The sequence below is a fragment of the Prionailurus bengalensis genome, chromosome D2, assembly GCF_016509475.1.
Source record: "Prionailurus bengalensis isolate Pbe53 chromosome D2, Fcat_Pben_1.1_paternal_pri, whole genome shotgun sequence".
Classification (NCBI taxonomy): Eukaryota; Metazoa; Chordata; class Mammalia; order Carnivora; family Felidae; genus Prionailurus; species Prionailurus bengalensis.
The window spans coordinates 54,364,006-54,389,755 of record NC_057351.1 but is presented as its reverse complement, the minus strand read 5'-3'; the positions used below and the strand labels follow the sequence as shown (position 1 = coordinate 54,389,755).

Here is a 25,750-nt window from a genome sequence, read left to right as displayed (position 1 = left end):
GGGGTGGATGTGACAGCACTCACAGAGGAAGTTGCAACAGGACATTTTAACTGGTGTGTAGAACAAAGAATTGGGGGATGGATGGGGACAGAGGCAACTCTAGGGTTTTGGCTAGGAAGCCAGAGGGGTGAGGACCTTCATACATCACATAAGATTGATGGGGAGAAAATCAGCACAGTGGTAAGATGGAGTTAGTTTTACGTGATTTATTTTTGAAGCATTGGTTGGGTATCATGTAGGGAATATCCAGTAGGCAGCTGGAAATCTAAGACGAGGTGTCCTAAAAGAGGCAGGGGCTTATAAAGTCAATTGGAGACACCTGAAGAGAGTGATGGGCGAAGCTCTGGGAGCAGATGAAAGATGGAAGGAGACTCATGTGAATGGAAAGGATGAGAGAACAACAGCTACCCCCTGGGATGTTGGATGACATGGAACAGGAGAAGAAGGGGAGAGTCAGAGGGTGAACAGTTCAGAAAAGTTGAAGAAAGTACAACTACCCAGTGCTCCAGAGAGGTCAGCAAAAGAAGACTGAGGAAAAGTCAATGGACTTGATAAACTGGAGGTTTCTAAAAAAATCTTGGGAGGTTGCTGGGTGAGTAGTTGCTGGGAGCCAGAGTAGAGAAGAATCTGGGGGTCCCCCAGGGGTACAGCACTGATTGAAAATATGCGATTGTGGAAGGAAGGAAGGAAGATGTTCCCAGAGGGCTCCACAAAGTCACGCAAAAGTTTTTCCAAGATGGAGACCAGGGCATCATCCTCAAAGTGGATGAACACCCAGAATGGGACAGGTGCCAAGGTGGGAGATGGGCAGGAGGGCTGGAAGGATGAACGTGGAGGTAAGAGCCGCACCTTCTCTGAGGAGTAAGGACAGGCAGCTGGGGTGGGGGAGGGCAGTGTTCTCATCCTGGGGCAGAGGTGTCCTCCCAAGTGAAAGGACCCAGCAGGTGAGGGTGGGTGTTCGGCAGGCAGAGGACCAGGCAGGTGAGCCCTGATGGAGGTTGCTTCCTGTCCAGTCTTCTCCCTCTTGGTCACTCTTCCCTTTCTTTATCCTGGTGTTTCTCTCCTTCCCTCCAGATAGGGTATTTCCCTTGAAATAATCACCATTGGGGTTAGGAGTATCTTTAAAAGTTAACTTTTTCATCAATTTATTCAACTATCACATTATTTTTAAAAAATAAATTGAGCCCTTTGCCTTTTTTCCTCCAAGACAACAGAAACCCTCAACTATGTAATTATGTTGCCTTTTCTCTGCATGTAGCTCTTGGTTGTTTTCTTTCTATTGGGTAGTGGCCTGTAATTTTATAAAATGCTCCCCCACTCAGACTGAAGTGGTCATTCATGGGTTTTGTGAAACTGCATTTCTCCCCCATTTCCACATTCTAAACCTGCAGTGGTGAACAAATGATCTAAATACAGTGTGGTCTTTTCAAATGCATTTTTGTACTTTCTGTACCTAAGATGTCAGGTGATCCTCTCTCTGGATGTGGCATTGGGTGCATGAAGGAGTCTCTCTCAGGTGGGCTTGGCCAGGGGCTCTGAGGGCTGGGGATAAGCCGGTGAAGGCTGTGTTGTCCTCGTCACTACTGCATGTTGGCCAAACGGTGGGCTATCTGCTCTGCGGATCTGTATTTAAGCATAAGCCAGGGGGCCATCTTCCAGCGCACACAGAGAGCGAGAGTGCCCGCTGGCCCAGAAAGCTTCCAGCACCTAGACCTTTCTGGCCAAGCTCCCCATCTCCCAAAGGTCCTTGGTTGGCTACATTGGGAAAGGAAAGGGGCTGCTCTCTTTCCCCTTGGCTTGGAGTATCTGAGGTAAAATAAATGATCTACATTCTTTTCTTTCTTTTTTTTTTTTTTTGACCTTTACAGAGCTCGACGGTCAGCCCCACTCCAGAAATTTCTTCAGAGCTTCCTGGATAGTAAGTGGCCACCATTTACATGGCTTACTGTATTAATGTCAGAAATGGGAAGAGGCTATGTTTTGGACCCAGGTGTTTTGTTGGCATCAGTGTAGTGGCTTTGGTGATAAGCAGCAATTTGATAATGTTCTTCAAATTATTTTTCTGTTTTCTCTTCCTCTTCTAAATTAATTTTGTGATGACTTGTAATATTTTTGTAAGCTTTTTCCTATATGGGCATCTTTGCCTTTAGGGTGTGAGTCTGTCTGAGTTTGGAATCAAAGTTCACTCATTTGCTGGTTGTTGGTTGGGGTGTGTGACTGAGACGGTCCACACTGGATATAAAGGGGAAGGGGCGGGGAGTTGGGTCCTCGGGCAGCATCTCTCACGGGGAAAGGTAGAGCCAAGAGGGGGCTAACTTGCGAGATGTGGATTTATTTCCTCATACCAGTCCAGATTCTGCCTGGGTGATGCGTGCACACCCCACTCCACGGAGTAACCGCCAGTCTCCTTTCCGCCTCCCTAGACCATCCTGAACCCTGTGCCAGATTACTTGCCACACGGCTGACATGTTCCAGTGCCATCCCCTACCCCTCACCTACACGGCACATGGCAAGCACTGAGCTGGTACAAATCGGCCCGGAGCCTCCCTGTCCCCAATGTTGACACCTCTTAGGGCCCTTGTTCTGTTGCTGAATACCTGAATCATGCTCTTGTGTTAAGAACACAAGATAATTTATCTGTTGATAAATTATCAGCTCCCTGAGGGCAAGGACCGCATCTCCGTAGTACCTGATGCACCCAGTGCATTTGGGAGCTTGTGGTGGGAGCTGCTTCTCGTCGCCATCGTATCCACATCTCATTCTTTGAAATATGATGAGAAAAGGCACAACTGGTACCTGTTCCATTGGCATCAGGTAAACCCCACAGTGAGCAAAGTTCACCTCTTCAAATAGAAGCCTGGCTTAATCTGAAAGCTGAGTCCATGGAATTTCTGGCATATGTTGTGGTCACTTGGGAATGAATGTCCTACCTCCCTTGCCAAAGAAGGCATGCTACAAGAGTAGTTTCATTTGAAAATCAATCAGCTGGGCTTAGGGTATTTCAGTGGAAAATTGGGAAAAAATCTTAATTCTTTTAGTATAGTCACCAAATCTCTGGCTAGATCCATTCTGTTCATTTTTTCCCTATAAATACGGGTTAATGATTATGATTAAATTTACCCCAGAGCGTAAGAAATTGAGAAGCTACATTAGGACAGCAGCTAGAAGGGAAGTTACCTGCTTTCTTGGAAAAGTCCAGGCATAAAGTCTGTCACACCTAATGTGGGTTTGGTCATCAGACCAGCAGTGCGATAGACCTCAGAGCTCAGATATGGTGTCGGGACCCCCTTCCTGAGCTCCCTCCACTCGGGGCTCTGAGGCTCACTATCATTAAGGAGCTAGTTGGGCTGTGCCTTCGGCTGTAAGGATGACAAGTCCCAGGCTGTCTAGGTCCCCAGAGATGTTCTTTCAGAGGTGACATCCACCAGATGACCTTAGGCTACCTGCAGGTAAAGGGCGTCTTCGAGGCCACAGCTCCCTGCAAACTCTCCTTGGTCCCTGGGGCCACCTATTTGTCCCCTTGACAGTCTTGACACAGCCCAGTGATTGCTGGGCTGATTGCTCCAGATCTCTCCCTGCCCCTACTGTTTTCAGGATTGCCCAGTGTTAACCCTTCTGCCTGGACTCCCCCCCCAAACCTCCTTTCCTTTCCCCATCTCCCCAGAGTGCACGGCACAGAAGAGGCTGCTTCTGGTGGCCGGGTGAATAAATTGTCAATGTGCCTTAGTTAATGGGTGAATTCTTACTGGATCTAACGCACAATGTTTAGTGTTAAAATAAGAGCATAAGATACAGTCCCTTAGTAGTTTGTGGGCAAAACACATACCCAGAAGGATGTTGGTAGCTGAAAAGGCAAAGTGGCAAATGAATGAAGGAGGTTAAAGGATTAAAAGTATTCAGGTTTGGGCCCCCAGGGTACAATCAATCAATATAATAACTTAATAAAATAAATCGTAAGTAAAAGTTTTCAGAAGAAAAAGCAGTGCCCACAGGCTGTCAAAGTTAGGAGCACAGGTCTGGAATGAAATAATTTTAGTGACTTAATTGAACATGTACTATGAGCCAGGCTGTATGGTTAACATCTTATGTACATTCCCTCACTTAGTCCTTTCACCATTTCAGGGTCAAGTGTTATTTTTGATGCCCATTTTATAGGCGAGGAAACAAGCACATAAGGCCATGTGATGCCCACAGTTCCACAGCTGGTACCTGGCCGAGCTATAGCCAGAAGAGGAATAATGAAGTTCTAGGAGAGTGGATGATGTTGGCCGTAAACTCTCATCTGCACCGTACTGACTCAGAACTGGGCAGTAAATTCACAGAAAGCAAGCTACAATTGACTGGTTCTGAGGGATTAAAAAAACAATGTAGGCAACTATTTGTAATACTGTGTTAGCAGGATTGAAGAGGGCTAACGCAACTGCTTAAAAGAGCACATCGCTTTCAGACGTTCTGAGTGTTTGTGTACCTAAAGATATTTGCTGTGTTCATTTATCAAGCACTCTTATTTATGTCACTGAGATAGGTCTCCAAAGACCTCTGTTTCAGCCATAGTCTGGCTCTCATGAACTACTTGGCAGGAATACGTGAGTTTTATCTTCCTGCTATCCTACCAGTTGGGGATTTTTCAATAAGTCAGGCTAGGTTTCCTTCCAGTTGGTTTCAAATGAGTAAGGTTTTTCTGTATTTGGAATTGGTGGGGAGCCAGCCTCAGCACACTGCCTGACACTCAGGGAAGTGCACAGCAAATGTTTGCTGAATCAATGAATGTGCCTGGGAGTCTTTATTAACTAGCATCCAACTTGCTCAGCACTGAGGCCAGCAACTGTTGCAGACTGAATCTGGCCCCTCTGACTGGATAGTTGGGAAGGACGTGTTGAAAGAAACATTGGCAAGACTTGACTTAACCCCAAAGACTGAAGGAGGAGTCACAGGACAGCCCAGGTTCAAAAACATTGGGATTAAAAAAAAAAATTCTAGATTGATAGATAGATAGAATGAGTCACTAGAGAAGTGATGATGTTGTTTTAAATCTACGTTCTTATCATATCTTGGACAGTTTAGAATTCTATTAATTAACATGACTACATATCACAGTGTTAAAAGAATGTGCATACAGACAGGAAGAAATTCACCCATAGCCCCAATATCCCAGTATAACTACCAGTCCTTACTTTCAAAAAATATATATATATTTGTTTGTTTTATTTTATTTTTGAGGGTGGGGAGGGGCAGAGAGAGAGGGAGACACAGAATCTGAAGCAGGCTCCAGGCTCTGAGCTGTCAGCATAGAGGCCAACATGGGGCTCGAACCCATGAACCATGAGATCATGACCCGAGACGAAGTCAGATGCCTAAACCAACTGAGCCACCCAGGCACCCCCAAAAATATATTTTTTATGCTTGCAATCACAATGTCCAATTTTGTATTTTATTTCCCTAGAGTTATCAGATCTTAAGTCAGCCCTGACTTAAGATCTGATGATTTTCATCATTGTCATTTCTCTTTTTACTTGAGAGAGAGAGAGAGAGCGCTCACATGCGCACACAAGTGGGGTGCGCGCACGAGCGGGGAGGGGCAGAGAGAGACACAGAATCACAAGCAGGCTGCGGGCTCTGAACTGACAGCACAGAGCTTGATACAGGGCTTGAACCCACAAACTGTGAGATCATGACCTGAGCCAAAGTTGGATGCTCAACTGACTGAGCCACCCAGGCGCCCCTCATCGTTGACATGGATTAGCACTAATTCTTTAGCACTAATTCATTTTTTGCTTAACTAAAGAGGCTTTCTCTATTTGGCCAGCAAGTGGCACTCAAGAGCATGCTGCTTTTTCCTCAGAAAACACTTTCTTTTAACCTAAGATCAAAACACAAATTTTCACCTGAAGAACTATATGAAACTCTCCTGGGCCTTGAAAATGTTTCAGAAATCTGCATGTAAGCATTTAATTTTATAGAATCATTTACTCCACTGGTATTTATTGAAAAGCAGTGCTAGGCACTGGGCATGCAAAGATTAGTAAGATGAACTGCCTGCCCTCAAGGGGCTCAGAGTGTGATGGGGACACAGGCTGGTAAATCACAATTAGAATCTGGTGTGGTAAACGCAGTGCTGGGACCCAGAAAGAGTAACAACCACATACTGTAAATATAAAAGGTAATTTTTTTCATGCAGTACAAAGGCTAAAGATTTTCTAGACTTCCTCCTCCAAAGCCACAGTTAAAAAGTTGCTTTTTTTTTTTCTTGCTAAAAACAACAAATGGTTCTGAACAGTGAATTCCATGAGGCTGGAATTTGTCGCCTGTTTTGTTCCCTGTTGAAGCTCCACCTGGAAGAGTGATTCACACTTAATAGATGCTCAAGAAATACTTGAGTGTATAAAATGAGCAGTGGAATGAACTACCGAGAGCTTTTCTAGAAATATCATTGACAGTGATCTGCAGAGATGACTGGAGGGGGTCAGGGCGGAAGAGGCAGAAGTGGTGGTGGTGAGGCGGTGGCCAGGGAGGTCAAGGGAAGGGACTGAAGTGAGCTGTGTAGGACAGGGAGGAAGCAGGACTTGGTAACTTGTTAGATTTGGGGAGCAAGGAGAGGGAGAAAGGGGTTGATTCCCTGGGCTTTTTGACTTGGGCGATAAGAGACAGAAGAACAAAGCCGGGCTTGGTTTGGAGCATGTAGGGGTTAAGATGCCTGAGGAACACCCAGGTGGAACTCTCCAGAAGGCAGTTCAATGTATGTGTCTGGAGCTCAGAAGAAAGGTCTATATGGTAACAGGTTTGACGGTGTATTTCTTGGACAGTCTTACCATACTTAACAGTTTTACAGGTGAAAGAACTTGAGAAACAGCTTGCTTCCCAGCAGGTTAGCCTTAGCTGCCGCACATTGCCTACTGGAGTCAGGCTGGGGTCCCCCAGAGCCCACCTGGTCATACAGTTGCAAGTTGTTGGCCCTAAGAGGATTACTCCATTCTCTCACTTTATTCTTCCAGCGAGTGTTTTCGTTGAATCCCCTTGAAACTCAGCCCCCTTTGCATCTTAGCCAGAGGGCGAATTGTCTGGCCTGTCTCCTCCTGGCCTGCTGCTCTCTTTGAACTGAAAACTGGCTCAGCCCAAGCTGCTGAGAGCTGAGCTCCAGTGCTGAACTTGGCTTGTTTTGTTATGTGGTCGGTAGCTGCCAATGCTGATTGGGCCTTTCTCATCAGTTCGGGCTTTTCTCATCCTCTCTGATCTCTTTGAACGCAGTAAAGACCCAACAACTCTGTGACCCTCAACAATTGCCTTCACCACTCTGGCCCTCAGTTTCCCTTTGGTGCAATGGGACAAATGATGTCTGTCTTTCCAATAATTAGGAGATCTGATGGACAGCTTACATTTTAAAGCATTGTTCCAGAACTTATAGGAGACCCCAGTTGGGAAATTTTACACATCTGGAAAAAGCATGTTGGCTTTGGTATCAGAAAGAAAACAATTAGCTATAGCAAATCCATTCTGAGAGGTTTCCTGAGTTGCTGGTTTGTCATTCTGGTGGGGAAGCAGGACAAAATGGTGATAATGGATGGAATGAAGCCAGAAAGTAGAGTGGCTGCAGGCAGGAGGGGATTTCTGACAAGTAGTGAGGCTGAGAGGTATGAAGTCATGGCAGAGTGATGACCAGATGAAGCTGGGCAGACCTGGAGAAGACCGTGTTGGAAATTCTGAGCGAGGCTGAGGCACTTCAGAGGACAGCAGGGTAGAAACCTCCTTCAGTCCCTCCCCAGTGCTGAGGGAGGTCTGTGAACCCCAAACCAAGGCCAGCAGGGCTTAAGAGACTGTCCCGTCACCACAGCTGAAGGAAAAGTCAGAAACTGCAACCAAAAAGAGGGGAGGCTCTAAAAGGGAAATTGAGATTTATGTTTAAGGGGCAGATTTATGTTTAATTATGAAATTCAAAGTTAAAGCCAGTAGTTTGGGGCTCCTGGGTGGCCCAGTTGTTAAGCATTTGACTTTGGCTCAGGTCACGATCTCACTGTTTGTGAGCTCGAGTCTCGTATCTGGTGAGCTGGAGCCCTGCATCAGGTGAGCTCAAACCCCAGTTCAGGTGAGCCCCGCTTGTCTGTCTTTCTCCCCCCATCTCTCTGCCCCTTGCTCGCTTGTACCCTCTCTCAAGTAATTAATTAATTAATTAGCTAATTAATTAAAGCCTGTAACTTAGATGAGCTTGCATTTATTTAAAGTAGCACATAGTGCCACCAGCTGGTAAGTCACCTTTATGGGTCGTCCTGCCCTCTAACTGGAGTTGACGCCGTGTCAATCAGAGGGTGGGGAGGAGGGTTGGGACACTGTTGAGTACCCCTGCGGGTAGAAACAGGAGAGCCAGAAGCTGTGTGTGTGGCAGCCCTTGTCCCCAGGCCTCTGAGCCTGGCAGAGCCATGCCTCTGTCTCCGGGGGTGGGAGTGGGCACCTCCAATCGGGGACCAGGGTGCCGGTAAGGACAGCCAGCCTAGGCCTGGGCCGTGCCAAGTCCCTGCAGTCTTACTGTTGCCACCATTCTGATGACTCCATGGTCCCTGATGTCAGGAGCCAGGAGCCTAAGTAGATGTGATGAGATTCTTATACTTGTGAAAGAATTTCTAAAAGCATGATTGCATAAATCGAAGCAAATCCTTAATCAGATCACGTGTACCAATTTTACCATCAGAGAATTTGACCTCGTACTCATTCAACAAATATTTATTGAGTGTATTCATGGACCCGCTCGCGGGCCCCCTGCCAGTAAGGGCACAGCCTGGGAGAAAGAGATTTGTTGTATCGTGCCCCTTCCAGAGGTTTCTTCTCTTGGAGACACACCCTGGAGGCTGCTCTGTAGACCCGGTTCACTCTCACGCTTTTAAGTTCTCAGTTTTGAGAGTTGATTTTCTTTCCCCTTAAGTGTTCAGTAATGTTCTCCTGTCTTGGCTGAGAAAAGGGGAAAAGCATTTGATCCCCTGATATGGGGCCAGAGAGAGTGAGGAGAAGGACCTCGGAGAATCCTGACTCCCCTGGGCAGTCTCCTGAAATAGAGCATGGAAAGCTCTGGAAGCCAGTGGTGGGCACATGGTAAGGAGCTAGGAAGCGGTGGCTACCATGAGGGATGTCACCAGTGCTAGAAGCAATGGGATTGCTCAGCGGAACTTATGTACCCTGAGGTGCAGACATGGCCTATTCTACCAGAGTCTCCACCTCTTTTCCATTTCTGACTCCTGGGCTCCAGGGCCACTTGTCCCGGGGGTACATTCATGGCAGGTGACACTTGACAGTGACACGGAGCTCAAGCATCCTCAGGACTCCTGTGCTGTGCAAGCCTGGGCTCTTGGAAGGCACTGCCTCCTCGGTTGTAGGGAAATGTTACATATAACAGTACAGTTGAGGGTGCCATGTGGTGCCCAACAACAAGGCTCAAGTTCCAGCGCTGCCATTGCACGGACGGTGGCTGCTTGGACAAGTGCTGATCTCTCAGTGCCTCCTTTCCCCATCCAAAAATGGGAAAAGTTGGATTGTTTGTGAGGATTAAAGAGAGAATGACCGTCAAGCCTCCCCCATACACAACTCTCACCACGTTGTGTAGAGTCATCGTTGTCATTATCTGTGACCACGGGGACCCAGAGGCTGTGTCGTATGTAAGAATAATCCCATCATCGATGGATGGGTAGAGGGAAAGAGATGGATAGGTATGTGATAAGCAAATGCAGTCCAGTGTTCTGTGTAGAATCTGGGGGTCCAGAAGATACGAGGGTTCACTATATAATTCCTTACATTTTTCTATACACTTGATAATATTCATCATAAAATATTGGGACAAGCAATTCCATCTTCAGAGCTAAAAAATCCATACGGATACTAGTAAACTGAATTCAGTAGGACTAAAAAGCAGCCTAGCAGAAGCCTGAGTACTTTGTGGGAAGGGGGTCATTCACTATCTGAGTGAGTGTATATGTGTGTCTCCGTGTGTCAGTGGGTGAGGGCGTAGAAAACAAGGATTAGGGGAAGGGAAGGGCTCAGTGAGCAAGTGCTCTTAATTTTTTCTGTACCCCACCTCATTCCTAAAAGGATTTGTGGTAACTTGCAAAAATACCTAGAATTTCAACAAGATAAAAATAAACAGAAGATGCAAATGAGCAAGAGTTTATACTCCTATTATATTTCAAAAGGTTCTGACTACAAATTTTGAAAGAAGCTGGTGCAAAATGTGGCTGGGATAGTAATGGCATATAGAATCCCAGGTTCCCCTTTGGTGACCAGTTTTCCTGGAGACCCAGGATAATTGTTGACTTCAGTGCTCCATCAGCCAAAGTGCTTGTGAAGAATAACCCAGAGAAATAATCCAAGTGGTGAACTTGAAGTCACCAACTTTGGCTGGCAACATGTCAGAGGAGGCTCCGCTCATGTCTTCAGCTGTGCCATCTTGTCCCCCAGCACCCACCCTGCCCTCCCCGCCCCCTTCTCCCAGCCTTCCCTCCCCAGAGTTTCTCAGAGTTACTCTTTTAAAGCACAGATGCCGTCATTTCTTTTCTTTCCTTTTCCTTTGTTTTTTAACACGTATTTATTTTTGAGAGACAGAGGACAGAGAACTTGAATGGGGAAGGGGCGGAGAGAGAGAGGGAGACACAGAATCTGAAGCAGGTTCCAGCCTCTGAGCTGCCAGCACAGAGACCAACAAGGGGCTCAAACTCACAAACTGCGAGATCATGACCCGAGCCTAAGTCAGCCACGCAACCCAATGAGCTCCTGGGATGCCCCCAAATGCCATCATTTCAGTTAGAGCATTTTGCTGTTCCAGCACGATTCCTGAGCATTCAGGGGCACCATTGGGCTGTGTTGTCTGAAGAGCTCTAAGTAAGACTGCCCTTTAGAAAGGACAGTGTTTGATCAGGATGCCAAGAAGTGTGATTCTTGCCCTCAGGTGGTAATGTGCTTTTTAGAAAAATGTTAAAAATTCTAACTTCCATTCTTTTTTTTCTCTCTCTTAAAATTCCACTGTCTTTAGTATATATTCTTCCAACTTCCATGCAGTGAAGAGGGAATCCGATGGGGCTCCCGGGGATCTTGCTAGTTTGGAGAATGAGAGGCAGATCTATAAAAGCGTCCTGGAAGGTGGAGACATCCCTCTCCAGGGTCTGAGTGGGCTCAAGCGACCCTCCAGCTCGGCCTCCACTAAAGGTAACTGGGGGAAGCCTGCAGGGCTCTGGCTCATCCGCACGGTTATCTGGGTGTCTGTCACCCATCCACGCCCGTTATCAGGATGTCGGCAGTGGGTGACTTCCAGCTACGAGGATATCCTTTGCCTGCGCAGGTCCATTTCCAGGCCTTGGAGGCCTCTTAGTCCCCTCCCCTAGTTTCTCACCGGCCATTTTTCTTTCTGGTATTAGTGGTTTCCCTTCCTTTGAACCCCAACCTTGCTCTCCCTAAAGCATCTCTCTCTCTCTCTTGTTCTGATTCCCTTTTCTGAGAACGGAGCTGAGCCTTAGCTCCCATAACTCCAGCAGGGTGGCCGTTTTCCGTTGCATCTTTGCACCTGCTTTGCAGCACAGATTATTTTGCTTCCGGACATCGACTGGAAACTAAAAAAAAAAAAAAAAAAAAAAAAAAAAAAAAACACAAAACCCTTATGACAAATGAGCATGTGACCTCTTTTTTTTTTTTTTAAGCGGCTTTCAGCTTTAACCTAATGGGTCTGTTTATTTTATTCTGCATGCTTTCCAGTGGATCGTAAAGGTGGGAATGCTCACATGATTTCTTCATCTTCAGTTCCTAGCCGAACGGTTAGCACTAGCAATGCGTTAGGCCCCTTGTGTAAGCACAAGAAACCCCTGTCCGCTGCGAAAGCCTGCATTTCGGAAATCCTTCCCTCTAAATTCAAACCCAGGCTCTCTGCTCCCAGCGCTCTTTTGCAGGAACAGAAGAGCGTCTTACTGCCAGCAGAAAAGGCTCAGAGCTGTGAGAACCTTTGTGTTTCACTGTCTTTGAATGATTCCAAAAGAGGTCTCCCCCTCCGAGTGGGCGGGAGCATCGAGAACCTGCTCACGCGCTCCCGGCGGGACTGGGACAGCAAGTCGAGCAGCACCGTGAGCCTGCAGGAGTGTGGCACCAGCGCCAGGAGGTCCTGCCCTCTCTCCAGAAGGGCCGGGTTGCAGTTCACTATGTTCTATCGGGACATGCACCAGATCAACAGAGCTGGCCTCTTCCTGGGTTCCATCTCCTCCTCGAGCGTGCGAGATCTTGCCTCCCACTTTGAAAGGAGCAGCCTGACATTGGCCAGGGGTGAGCTGGGCCCCAGCCAGGAGGGCTCAGAGCACATCCCCAAGCACACCGTCTCCTCCCGCATCACAGCTTTTGAGCAGCTGATCCAGCGGTCCCGGTCCATGCCGTCCCTGGACCTGTCCGGGAGGCTGAGCAAGTCCCCCACGCCTGTACTGTCCCGGAGGGGCCTGATCTCGGCCCGCTCGGCTGAGTCCCTCCTGGAGTCAACCAAGCTCCGTCCCAGGGAGATGGACGGGATGAACCCCGGGGGGCTCTACGCCTCCCCGACGTGTGGCAGTATGGCCGAGCCCACCTTGGGCTTCAGGGGCCTCGTGCCTTCTGAGCCCCTCTCTGCCTGCTCTGACGAGCTCGACCACTGTTCAAACGTCTCCAGCGACAGCCGAGAGGGCAGCAGCGGCAGTGTCCACGGAGACTTCCCCAAGCACCGCCTCACCAAGTGCAAGGGCACCTGCCCGGCCTCGTATACCCGCTTCACCACCATCCGGAAGCACGAGCAGCAGCAGACCTCCAGGCAGCCTGACTGGCGCCCAGATCTCAGAGGGGACAGGAGCACACTCCTCAGGAACATCTACCTAATGAGCCCCCTCCCTTTCCGGTTGAAAAAGCCCCTCCAGTACCACCCCAGGCAGCCTCCCTCTGGTGACTTCTCAGCCCCTCTGGCAGGCCAGAAGCCAGACTTCCCCAGCCAGCCCCATCAGGACGAGACCCCCTCTAGGGGGAAGCCCTCGGTTCCCAAACGCCTGTCTTCCCGACACACCATGGCGAGGCTGAGCCGGATCTTGGAGCCCCCTCAGGGAAGACCTGTGGTCCCAGAGGACTGCCTGAGGGCCTTTAATAATGGCAACTCCATGCCGTCCTCAGACCACGGCCTGGACAGGAACAACAACCCACAAAGTGAACTGGGAACATCCCTTGGAGGTGGCCTTTGTGTATTTGCCCAGTCTCCCCTCACCCGTCTCTCCACTTTGCTTGCTTTGTCCCCTCCTCCCGTGTGCCCTTGGTGCTCATTTTCTGGTCTGTCCTTTGTTTTCTGTTTGTTTTGCTTGGCAATTAATCATGGCTCGTAGTGGCTGCACTTCTTTAAAAACAAAGCCCCCCCCCCCCATGTCATTTAGACTAACCACCAAACTCTGTTTCGAAAGAAAAATTGGCCGTTTAGCTCATCTGAGAAATTCGTCCATGTGAGCTCTTGAACCCCTTGCAGTTCACACCAATCCTCAGTCCCCCTGCGGTTTTTTGAGAGGCAGCCTCTCTCAGTGGCCCTGTGTGTGTGTGAGTGTATGGTGTGTCCCTGTAAGGTCCTGCACGCCTCTTAGTAGGGACACTTTTCAAAGAAGGTCCTCTCTCTGCTCACTTTTTGCCTTCTGATTCGTTTTCTTTGTATTGAGCTAGTTTACAAGGAAATCCAAAAAGTGGGGCTGAGGGGGAAGGAATTTGGTTTTTCTTGTCCTTCAGAATTTGATTATTGCTCAATAATCCATGATTGTAAAAACTTGGTATTTATAACGGATGAAAGGTAAAATCTTATCCCAGTCTGGTTTCCCACTAAATCTTTGCCTGTTTTAATTCTACTTTGTTGTTTTGAAGATTCAGAATCACCAAGACATTTTATACCTGCTGATTATTTGGAATCCACGGAAGAATTTATTCGAAGGCGCCATGATGATAAAGAGGTAAATGCCATCTCTAAAATCTCTTAGCTCTTATGCAGATAAAAAATAGGAAGGAAGCAAACATTCTAGTCATCTGTCACAGAGGTGACCTGACCTAGCAGTGGGAAGCAAAAATTGGCATTTTAACAAATGGATGTTTATGTGACCTAAGCTCAATTGTTCCGCTTCTCCAAAAAGTAGGACTTATTTCGCCACAGGCACTAGGTTCGAAATGCCAAGTCTCACTAGCGCCCCTGCAGGAGAGGTTCAGAAAGAGGCTGCCTACCACTGCATGAGGGGATCTGGGGTCCACTCCTCTCATCCCCTCCCCATACCCACTTCGGTATTCTCTAGGGAAACCCACCCACGTGTTTTCCCATACTGCCCACCCCTCTTTGGCACAAAGCACAACTCATACTGGGAAGGGTGCAGCAGGAGAAAGAGGAAACAGAAATAATAACCACCATGATACATTTTATAAAACAATTTGACGAAGTTGCCTTTAACTCAGGAGGAGGAGAGATACCCTAGTAAATGTTGGGAATCCCCCCCCCCCAAGAAATTCAGGATGCACACATCTTCTCGCAGCTGCTGAAATGTCTGTACTGCAGTGGAATGACTGACAAGGCAGGGAAAGGATTTCAGAAGAGGTAGTTCTGCATATCGGCTAAATGGGCAAAAATCCCAAGCTTCTTTTGTGATAAAGTGGTGTTATAAGGCATGCTTTCTGGCCTTTGCATGCCCAGGGGAAAGGGTCCTGTAGATTAAACCATCTCCGATGACCATTTTCCTGTATCAAGTTAAGAAGTGGAAGAATGGCTTTGAACCTGGTGGCAGTAGGGGACAGTGTTCACGTGTATACAACTCTGGCCCCTTCCCTATAACGTCTGAAGCCCTTTTCCTATTTTCTGTTTTGCTGAGTGGTTTCAGAGTTAAGGCGGGTTTTCCTTAAGGATTTAAGGTAAGGCTGACCTTGAAGGGGGAGGGGTCCTGGATGATGATAGTCATTGCTGCTGGGACAAAAAGACCATAGTGCTCCCCCTCTCCAGGCATAACACCATATTCATGAAGATATTTACACCTGTCCAGTGGGGAGAAAACAAGGAATCATTTGATGTACAGACTTAAAGTGAGTGTCCGTCAGGCCACTGTTTCATTTCTAGTCACTGTCACTGAGATACAAGGGTCCCACCTATGTAAAGTGAAAGAAGGTGACATTCCATTTTATTAGTATAAACACTAGTATCCAACATGGAAAGCTTTGTGAATAGAATCGTGCCTGCCACATGGGCATATTTTACTCGGTCGGTTTACCAATTGTTATAAGGTGCATTCACAAGGTGACCAGCTTGTTTGCTGAATAAGGCTGGCTCACAAATCCTTAAGAATGTCGTGTCTTTATTCACGGTATTTGCCTTCTGTGGTTAATCTGTGGGAATGATGGATTTGTTGAGGTCAGACTCAAGCACTGGGTTGGGAGCTTTGCTCCATTGCTGTCCACTTTCACTGATTTTATGTAACCGTGGCCCAAGCACCAGGAACGTGGCAGCCTCAAACCTCGGTCCATTACCATTGATACAGAAACAACCCACACTTCCAGCTAATGGAGTGTCGGTCTTGACGTTTTTCTGTGCAAATGCTTTATTCCTAATATTGATGATAGTGGCATTTCTGAAAGTGAGAACATGTCAGTCCTAGAAGGGATATTAGTAGTCCTCTGGCCAAGCCCTTGTTTTAGCCAGGAAAGGACTCCAGTGGGGTAGAGACTTGCCCAAGGTCATGCAGCAAGTTAACTGACACAAGAGGCACAGCTGGAAACCAGGGCTCCAGATTCCTGGGCTGGTCCATTTTTGACAGCACCGGGCTTTGCAAAGCACTTTCTCACGTGTTTTCTCATTTAATCTTTACAACAACTTATCTGAGCACTGGACATCCCACAGCCATTTAATGAGTTGTTACTTGATTATTTGCAGACCCTAGAGAAAAATGGATAAATCAGGCCCACCATCCTTTGGGGCTGGATATCCCTTGAGGTATTTAATTGCCTGCTGGAAGATGAGTAATGTCTTACGAAAATGCTAAGAATGACCATTTCTAATTAATGCCTTTCTATAAGGAATATTAATCCCAGGAATGTGCAACTGGTAGGGAATAAGAAAACACATTAAAATTCTATTCCAGAGAATTTTCAATAGGAAATGAGAACATTTGGTAAAATGCAACATTGTTGAATTATTTGAAAAAGCCTTTAAAAATAGAAATAGATGACCAGTTCCTTAACTGAGGAGAGTGTATTTCTTCTAAACCCAGGTACCCTTATTCTTCATCTTCTATGTTTATATTCTACATCACTCCTTTAAACTCAGCTTCACTTCACCTAATGAAGAACAGTTAAGTAAAAAGTACAGTAAGAAAGTAATGGATGTTGTCTGCCAGTCACATAAATAGCTTTTAGTTCACATGCAAAGGCCTCCTAAAAATTGTGCCCGGAGGAAGCATTGGCCAGCCGATAAGGGGTGCCGTATTTTTTGAAGTGGGCATCTCTACAGAGCATATTAGAATAACAGACTAAGGAAGCACAAAAATGACCTAGTTGTCGTAGGTCCTGCATTGTAAGGGCCCAGATTTGGGTAGCAGGAATCAGCCAGCCCTGGCCCCACCAAGGGAATACACTGGGAACTCATCACTGCCTAAACGAGGTGAGGCTCGCACTCCCAGCCCCCCACCTCCAGCCCAGCATGCCTGTGAATGCTCCAGGCACCTCCCTCTGGGGGACCTGGGCTTTGTTGCCATGTACTGGGGACAGGAGGCTTTTGGCTGAGCCAGAGGATGGTTTTCCAAGCAGTGTAACTGTCTGGAACTCGTCCTTCCCCCATGTCCCAGTGCTCCCCATGTTTCCCGTGCAGTGCTGTCTCCCTACTACACAGGGCACGTGGAGTGTGGTTACACCAAGGATGTGGTAGTTGTGGCCATAAAGCCCATCTGACGCCTGCCCCTCAGAACTTCCTCCCTATTGATCCAGCACCTGTCTCCTCAGTTGTGTCGTTGGCAGTTTTCCAATACCCTGGACCAGATGATTCACTGCCCATTTTATGCAATTTCATGGCAGAAACTTTTAGCGGACCAGAGACGACTTAAGCGTGAGCAAGAAGAGGCCGATATTGCAGCTCGTCGCCACACGGGCGTCATTCCGACGCACCATCAGTTTATCACTAATGAGCGCTTTGGGGACCTCCTCAATATAGACGATACGGCAAAAAGGAAATCTGGGTCAGAGGTCTGTTTTGGTCGCCTCAGTCTGCTGCTTGACCCAAAGCGATGCTTGCCTCCCCTCAGCATCGCCTTCTGTAGGCCAAATTAGTTCTCCAAACGGCATCTGTCATCCTGGCTCCCCCATAGGCTTGCTTTGGCTCTTCTGCGGCTGGTCATGGACATGAGTCCCATTATGTCCTTGCTCTGTATGTTCAAGCATGCCTGGCTGTGGGACCGGGATCCGCTGGCACACACCCCCCCCCCCGCCCCCCACTGCATGCCTTAGAGCGTCGCCTGCCTTCGTGAACCCAGTCCTCTACATCCTGCATTTTATCATGACACTGTGCTGCCTGTGCATTCTGCCTAGAAACTTTATATTTTAGTGCGTGTGCATTAGTAACTGCAGTGTGGTCAGTTATGAGTCTTCTTTGAAGAGATGGTGTTGTGAAACTTACTACAAAAGTTAGCAAGCGTTGTGTTACTTACGCCATTTACACAGGTCCCGAAATCTCAGAGAATGAAATTGCCGCTCAGTATTAACTGATGAATTAATTGTAAAGGGTGTTTAGCAGTGCTACAGCCTCACTGAAAAACTTTGAAACCCAAAGAGTTTTGCAGTTAGGACAAGCCCACACAGAGTGAGAGAGCCCTCTGAGAGACATTGTGTTTGTTCCCTTAATTTTGACATTTCTCAGCTGAGATTATAAAACTTAATATTACAAAAGGCACAAAGAAAGCATAAACCTTTGAAGTGATTTTATCTGGGCCTTGGCCTCCTGCACTAGGATCAACATGTTGAAATTATTTTTTTTTAATAATTTTTTAATGTTTTGTTTATTTTTGAGACAGAGTGCAAGTAGCCGGGGGGCGGGGCAGAAGATCCGAAACGGGCTCTGTGCTGACAGCAGAGAGCCCGATATGGAACTCGAACTCACAAACTGTGAGATCATGACCTGAGCCAAAGTCAGGCTCAACCAACTGAGCCACCCAGGCACCCCAACAACATGTTGAAATTCTTATGCTGGCCAAATGCTGTGTCTTGTGTCAGGGTATGTTTTGCCATGTAGCCCTCAGTGGCTCCCTAAGGATTACCTCCTTTTGGGGAAGTGTGTGTCTGGGGCTTGGGAGGCAGGGAACTGGGCGAGCGACACCAAAGCATATATAGTTTTATAATCTTTAGATGTAATAGATTAATATTCACATTTCTGCCTTTTGAGTGACAGGGGCACTGGCTATTCATCAAATGGTTTTTGTTTTGTTTTTCAAAGAAGTGGAAGGTTTCTGTGACAAAGAAAAGAACCAGAATGAAGGAAGGAGAGCAGGGAAGGGGAAAGGAGGCTCTAAGGTGACGGAGAAAAAGAAAATGTAACAAGGAAGAGGCAGAAGTTGGCAGGAGTCACTCGGACGCCAGGGAGAGACAGCTCCCCAGTATTCCAGCTCCTCAAAACCACCCTGTTCCGAAGGCTCTGGTGACAGATTATCCGCATTCACAGGCCCACCTGCTTGCAAGTGATGGAGAGGAGGGGAACCTGGAAGGCACCAGAGGGCTGCATGGTGACAGGTGTAGGTAATACAGGCACGTGAAAATGCAGCTGGGGCAGCACAACCACGGAAAGAAGCAGGCCAGCTGCCTAACCCACCCTGCCTCCCTTCCAGAGCAGTGATTGTCAAACTTGAGCGCTCATCAGAATCTCCTAGGGGCCCATCCGCAAAGGTTCTAATTCTAGGGTGGGCCCCAAGGATTGCATTTCTAACCAGTTCCCAGGTGATGCTGATGATGCCAGTTTAGGGACCACGCCCCGAGAATCACTACCCTAGATGTTGACTGACAGACACGGGAAAGTAGGGACCAGCAAGTCCCGGGTGCACAGGGCTGTGTAGATGGACATCAGCCCCCCTGAGGAGAACCCGAGTGACCACCAATTCTGTGCGAGACCCTGTGCAGAGGCAGAAATAGGACTCAGGCTGTGTCCTTGGGAAGCTGGGAGTGTAGTGGAAGAGGCATCCTCCTGGCAGTTGTGTCTGTTGTAGCAAGTGACAACGTTGTGCAAGCTGAGAGAGGGAGGGATGGATTAGGCCTCAGGGAGACAGAGACAGATAAACAGGGCGATGATGCTCTGTATAGGCAACAATGACTCATGACACGTCTTAGCAGTTCAATGGAATCAGTGTTTCTCAACCTGGAGTAATGTGTGGATTCTGTTGAATGGGCAAAATTTTTTTTTTGTTTTCACCAATCCCCAGTATTGGCCTAAGCCAGTTTACAAATTAAGTAGTAAATTGCACACCTGTAGAACTCAGTTTAACCAACAGGTGATATCATTTTGCCTGAACTCAGTTGCCACTCAAAGTGTGAATATGGTGCTATTTGGTATACATTTTTTAAAGTTCACACAGCTCTCCAGCTGGCCGTCCTGGGGTAACCACCACGTTTGGTTTTTTGTTTTTGTTTTTTAATTGGAATCCCTGAAATTTTTGTCCTTACAGTGTTGGTCATCTGGCCTTCTCTTGCGAACTTGTCATTTATCATTCATTCCACATCTTTCTTATTTGCTTGCAACTATTAAATTGTGCTCTTTGGTTACAGACAGATACAAATTCGGGCACTGAAATTGTGTGGCATTGATTATAAAGTAGTCGTTTAGTTGACCTGTACTATATATGTGAACAGATAGAAACATCGACGTGAAAATGCAAAAATAAATTCCTGTGGGGAATTCATCACCCTAAAGAAAATTCCTACAAGATCCCAGCTTTGGGGGCCTTCACATAAGGGACATATCACTGAGGGGTTTCGGACCTAACCCTAAGCTTGATGGAGCTTTTAAATACCATTTTATGTTCCTCACTGAGTCTCCCATTTCCCACCCCCCCACCCCCCACTTTGTCCTCTAATATTGAAGAGGAAGTGTGTGAAATTGGGGAAGACCTTAACTTACCACGTTAGGAATTGAGAGTTGATCTGAAGGACACTTGAGAGGCTCAGCCAACTTCAAAGCAAGGAAGTGACAGACGGAAATATTTGAGAATGTTATTTGTGCTCTTGAGTGACCGTAGATGGAAGCGTAAAGAACACAAAGTCAAAGGAAGCTTTGTACGTGTAGGAACTAGAGGTCAGACCTGAACGTGGTTTTGGAGGGAGGGCTGGCGTGACTTAGCGACAGACTTGAGGAACTGGAATCTGAGGAGGACTTCCAGGCCTGGGGGATCCAGAGGGAGAGGAATACCCAAAAGGGAGGGAAGCCTTGGAGAAAGAGAATGAACTCAAGGCTTGCTCTGTCTGGCTTTTGAGGTGATCTCACAGAACATGAGTAATATATGGAGTCAAAGATGACATGAGAGGTGAATCAGGGTTTCCTCCACTTGCAAATCATAATTTTAAGTCAGACAAATAGAATATGTCCCCCAAAGATGGAGACAATAGATAAGGAATGTCTGAGGACTTCTGAGTGGTGTGTGTGTGTGTGTGTGGCTGTTGTTGTTGTTGTTGTTTTTAATAGTCATGGTCAGCTTTGGGGAAACAGCACTTCAGCTATGGGACTTTTCAAAGCATCTCTTCCCCAAATCTGGCCCTCCTTGGGGAGATTCTCATGCATGACATAGTTGATCAAACATTCATCTAATGTTCTACTGAGGTCAGATAAGTGGAATTTGGCCCAGATTTCTACACCAGAATGAACTAGTTAGAGTGAATTTTTCTGCTTTGCTTTCTGGAAACTTCTGAAAATGTGTCCTTTCCATTGTACATAAATTGTGATTTTAAATTGTGACTGTTTCTTGTGTTTAGATGAGACCTGCCAGAGCCAAATTTGACTTTAAAGCTCAGACCCTAAAGTAAGTACCACCACTTTGTTGTTATTTTTAACTGCCTCTTTGAAACACAGCTCACTTGTAGAGAAGAGATAGAGGAAAAACAGCAATGATTCAAAACAGTAATTTATAGAGTTTACTACGTGCCAAAGACTATTCAAGTTACATATGTTAACTGATTCAGCCCTCACCAGAACCCTCTGGGGTTGGTGCTATTATTACCCCCTTATAGTAATGGAGAAACCAAGAGGCTGTGAGGGTAAGGAACTCGCCCCAGCTGGTCAGTGCTAGAGGCAAGGGATTCAAATCCAGGTAGCCTGGGCTCCTACCACCATATGCATGCCACCCTGCTGCCTCCTATACAGGGATTCAGTTTCCTTGATGAAGCGGAGGCCAAATCTGACCCACTCTTTCTCTGGAAGAACCAGAACCAGTTTCTAGGAAGATAACTTTTTTTCGGTTTTGCTACAACATCTTACGACATTCAAAGCTTATGGGAACCCACAGAAAACCAACATTTCTCTAAGTATGTTCCTCAAAGTGCTAGCTGTGCAAAATATTTCTTGAAAAGAGTATTCCATGCTAGAAATGAATCCGGGAACCACTACTTCCATATCTCCCATGCCCCTTTCTCCTCCAGAGACTTTGCTATTGACGTAGTAATAGCTCTAGAAGGCTTTCAATGAAGAAACCTGATGAGCTCATTTAACCCAGTGTTACCTAAATTCACATGACCAGAAAGCCTTTCTATCTCCATGGAATGAAATTTGGCAAATGCTACTACAGACTGGATTCCATGAGGAACTTACTCAGTTCCTATCTAATTATGGGTTAAAATGGGCCATGAGTTTCTGCTGGTGGCAATACCAGCAGCCATCCCATCGTCCTGCTGATAGAGGCCCCACGTCTCCATCCTCGGTGATGAGAGGGAGAGTTCTCCATCACTGGACGCTGGGAAATGCCATGCAGAGCCCATGCAACCATAATTCTGATCTTCTCCTAACACTAAACGTAACCAGGCCACAGTTCCCGGACCTACGTACGAATCTGCTGTGTTGGGTTTGCTTGTAATTACTCTAGTCCTTTAGCTTATCGGCTCATGAGAAGTGGCAGCCTAGTGTGCTGGGAAGATGGGCTCTAGAGTCAGGAAGCCCCGTGCGTGAGTCATGACTGTGCCACTTACTGTCTCTGTGACCATGAACAGGGTCACCAAGCTCCACCTCAAATTTCTTCATTTATAAAATGGGCATAAAAATGCCACTCTGGCAGGGCAGCTGAGGCAATGCTTATAAAACATTTTGCAGAATGTAGCAAAAGTCAGCATCTCCCCTGCCCCTTCTTTTTAACCAGAGAGAAGATAACAGAGGTATATAAATTGATTTTTAGTTTAATCAAGCAATACCTTTTCCCCTTTTTTCTTTGAATTGAGCGAGACCCACATAATCTTTGAATGGTATTGTGGTGATTATATTTGTGTAGATTTCATTAAAATGTCTTAGAACAATTTTGTCCTCAGAGCGACCTTGTCAGAAGAGAGGAAGAGGGCTGATGGAGACAGAATTGTCACTATTTACCAGTATTGCTAATGCTGGAGAGAGGGCTCCTTCCTCCTGACTCGGTGCTATTATCACACCAAGTTCACTCCTAGAACAGTTAACAAAACTTTTTTTTCTTTTTAATTTACATCCAAATTAGTTAGCATATAGTGCACCAATGATTTCAGGAGTAGATTCCTTAGTGCCCCTTACCCATTTAGCCCATCCCCCCTCCCACAGCCCCTGCAGAGGTTGTTCTCCCTGGAGAACCCTCAGTTTGTTCTCCATATTTATGAGTCTCTTCTGTTTTGTCCCCCTCCCTGTTTTATATGATTTTTGTTTCCCTTCCCTTATGTTCATCTGTTTTGTCTCTTAAAGTCCTCATATGAGTGAAGTCATACAAAACTTTTTTTTAAAAGAGTAAATGACAGGGGCCACCTGGGTGTCTCAGTCGGTTAAGCATCCGACTTTGGCTCAGGTCATGATCTCACAGTTCGTGAGTTCAAACCCCACATCAGGCTCGCTGCTGTCAACACAGAGTCTGCTTCGGATCCTCTGTTGCCCTCTCTCTCTGCCTCTCTGCCTCTCTCTCTCTCTCTCTCTCTCTCAAAAACAAACATTAAAAAAATAAAAAAAAAATAGAAGAGCAAGTGACATATCCATTGACTTGAGTCTTCTAAACATCTTTAATCACTGGGTTCTACTTTTCTCCACAGTATGTTACTTGAAAAAGTGTTCTGTAGGAGTGCTCAACTCAACGAAGTTAAACAGATTTCTTACCCACAGGACTTCTCTGAGCCTCTACTGTACTAATACATGTGGTGACACTCTGGAAAAGATCTGAAGTATATCATATTACTGTTTCTCAAGCCTTGTTACCACCAGACCTTGCCATGTGGTTCTTTGGGACATGGGCATGTGGTCCCCAATGCAGGAAGGATGGCAGCCCCAAGCACCCCATGGTACATCACCTTTGGCCATGACTGTAGACCTCTTAGCCCTCCGCAAGCTATCCTCCTCCTTGTTTACCAGTGGGGCCGTCTCCAGCTGCAAATCACTTAGGGAGGCCAAGCAGGGGGCATAGAGATCTCCAGCAGGAGTGGATATGCTGAGCGTGTCGCACACCCATGTGTCCATGATTGGGGAGTGAAGAGAGGAGGGAATTCAGAGCACTGGCGAGGAGAGCTATAGCAAAAAATTGGCCAAAGACATTCTTTCTTACGGAGACAAATGCCCCAGGTCCCCTTCACGGGCCTCCTCAGGATTAGAATCTTGTCTACCAGTGCGAGACCCACAAAGTCTGCCTTGTTCCTGCATTCAGCACACTGCTGACTTTGTGTAAAGTCTTCCAGATGTGCCCTCGTTGTTGAGCCAGCACCCGTCGCATAACCGTGGGACTTCCTGGCACACTGCAGAGTAGGCACCCCCCCTCCAAACTGCAGTCAGAGACTTTCTTCCCACGCTGTTGGTTTGATGCAAATGGAAAAAGATCGAAGTCCTTTTTTTTCTTAATTCAAAAAGCCTTTCAGTGTGCCTGGCTGGTTCAGTCGGTAGAGCTTGCAACTCTTGATCTCAGCGTTATGAGTTTGAGCCTCACGTTGGGGGTAGAGATTTACTTAAAAATAAAATCTTAAAAAAAAAAAAAGTTTACATCCGTCCCACAGAAAACTGGAAAGATGCCAAAAGAGATGTAATTTCCCGAAGAGTGGGGTTCTCACTTCCAAATATGGAGCCCCCTCTTCTATCATCTGTCTCCTTTGACCTCACTCGAAGTCTCCTTTTGCTAAAAACTGTAGTGTCTTCATCTTCCACATTTTGAAACATCTGCTAAAATGCCATGACCCTCTGTCGACAGGGAGCTTCCTCTGCAGAAGGGGGACATTGTTTACATCTATAAGCAGATTGATCAGAACTGGTACGAAGGAGAGCATCACGGCCGGGTGGGGATCTTCCCGCGCACCTACATCGAGGTACTGTAGCTCCTCTTTCCGGGGAAGAACCCTGTCGTGCCCAAACCACCACTTACTTACCAAGACCTTGTGTTTTGTTTCCTCCCTTCCTCTCCTCCCCCTGCTTTCTGCTCTTTTCCTTCTCTGCCTCTCTCCCTTTCTCAGCTTCTTCCTCCTGCTGAGAAGGCTCAGCCCAAGAAGTTGGCACCAGTGCAGGTTTTGGAATACGGAGAAGCCATTGCTAAGTTCAACTTTAATGGTGATACACAAGTAGAAATGTCCTTCAGAAAGGTAGGCGCCCTCTCCTCTCGGCTCTGGGGCTCTGTTGGATGGCCAGGTTTTGGTGGGGAAGTGGCATCACAGCCAAATATAGCCTGGTGGTGCCATCGCTATGCCTAGGAGATGTGCCCCATCAAGGATTGCATTAAAGGCAACTGGAGAATTTTCTGAGGCGAGGAATTTAAAAAATAAACCCCAGTCTCTGTCACGGGTTAATTACATTAAGTTCATTGACTAACGGCAGTATTTCTGGAATCTTAGACCTCTTCAATCAATATTTATTGAGCACCGAATGACATGGTAAGTGTTGGTGACTAGGTTTCACACTATATTAACATCGCCCTCGTAGAGAAGAGCAAGTCCTTTGACACCAAGAGAAGTTTGAAATACTTTGAAGCCAAAAGTTAACGGGTTATCAGCCGTGCAACTTTTGGGGAGTTAAAGAATCTTTCCAAGCTGCCATTTGCTCATATGTAGAATGAACATAGAGGGGCCTCTTCTGTAGCTGTTTTAAAAGGCTCTGTGAAGCCCCCGGAGCGGCACACAGCAGCTGGTCAGTGCTCAATGAATAGGAGATGGCGGGGTTCTCCTCACTGCCCTCGAGGAGCTCGGCGCGCTCATTTTCAGACAAGTAAGCGATGCATGGATGCCGTCTTTCCCAAGGATCAGATGCTCTCTTCACGTGTCAGAACTCTCTGGATTGCTACAGTTACTAGTTACTGATTTTATTGAGTATAGAGGGAAATCAACACACGCCTTAGAAAAAGATGAACTAAGGGTGCCTGGATGTCTCTGTCACTGAAGCGTCTGACTCTTGGTCTCAGCTCAGGTCTTAATCCCATACTTGTGAGTTTAAGCCCCACATTGGGCTCTGTGCTGGGCTTCAAGTGTACTTAAAAAATAAAACAAACAAACAAAGCAGTAACAACAAAAGAGATGAGCTGCCTTGTGGAAAAGAGAGGCACTGGAAGCACCCTAAATGCCCAATATGGGG

General features: G+C 46.8%; 1 protein-coding gene across 50 annotated transcripts in view; it reads left to right on the top strand.

Moving 5' to 3' along the window:
* SORBS1 (sorbin and SH3 domain containing 1) overlaps window positions 1–25,750 on the top strand; it is a 231,573-nt gene that overhangs the window by 181,492 nt on the left and 24,331 nt on the right. For 24 of the 50 annotated variants that reach the window (XM_043597077.1, XM_043597066.1, XM_043597044.1 and 21 more), the window contains 7 exons: window positions 1,869–1,918; window positions 11,006–11,178; window positions 13,867–13,952; window positions 17,041–17,208; window positions 20,971–21,017; window positions 24,384–24,498; window positions 24,643–24,768. In XM_043597077.1, the coding sequence (XP_043453012.1) occupies window positions 1,869–1,918; window positions 11,006–11,178; window positions 13,867–13,952; window positions 17,041–17,208; window positions 20,971–21,017; window positions 24,384–24,498; window positions 24,643–24,768 (765 nt within the window). Of the gene's footprint in view, window positions 1–1,868; window positions 1,919–11,005; window positions 11,179–11,721; window positions 13,198–13,866; window positions 13,953–17,040; window positions 17,209–20,970; window positions 21,018–24,383; window positions 24,499–24,642; window positions 24,769–25,750 lie in introns of all 50 variants that reach the window. The other 26 variants (XM_043597030.1, XM_043597041.1, XM_043597036.1 and 23 more) reach the window with 2 other exon arrangements.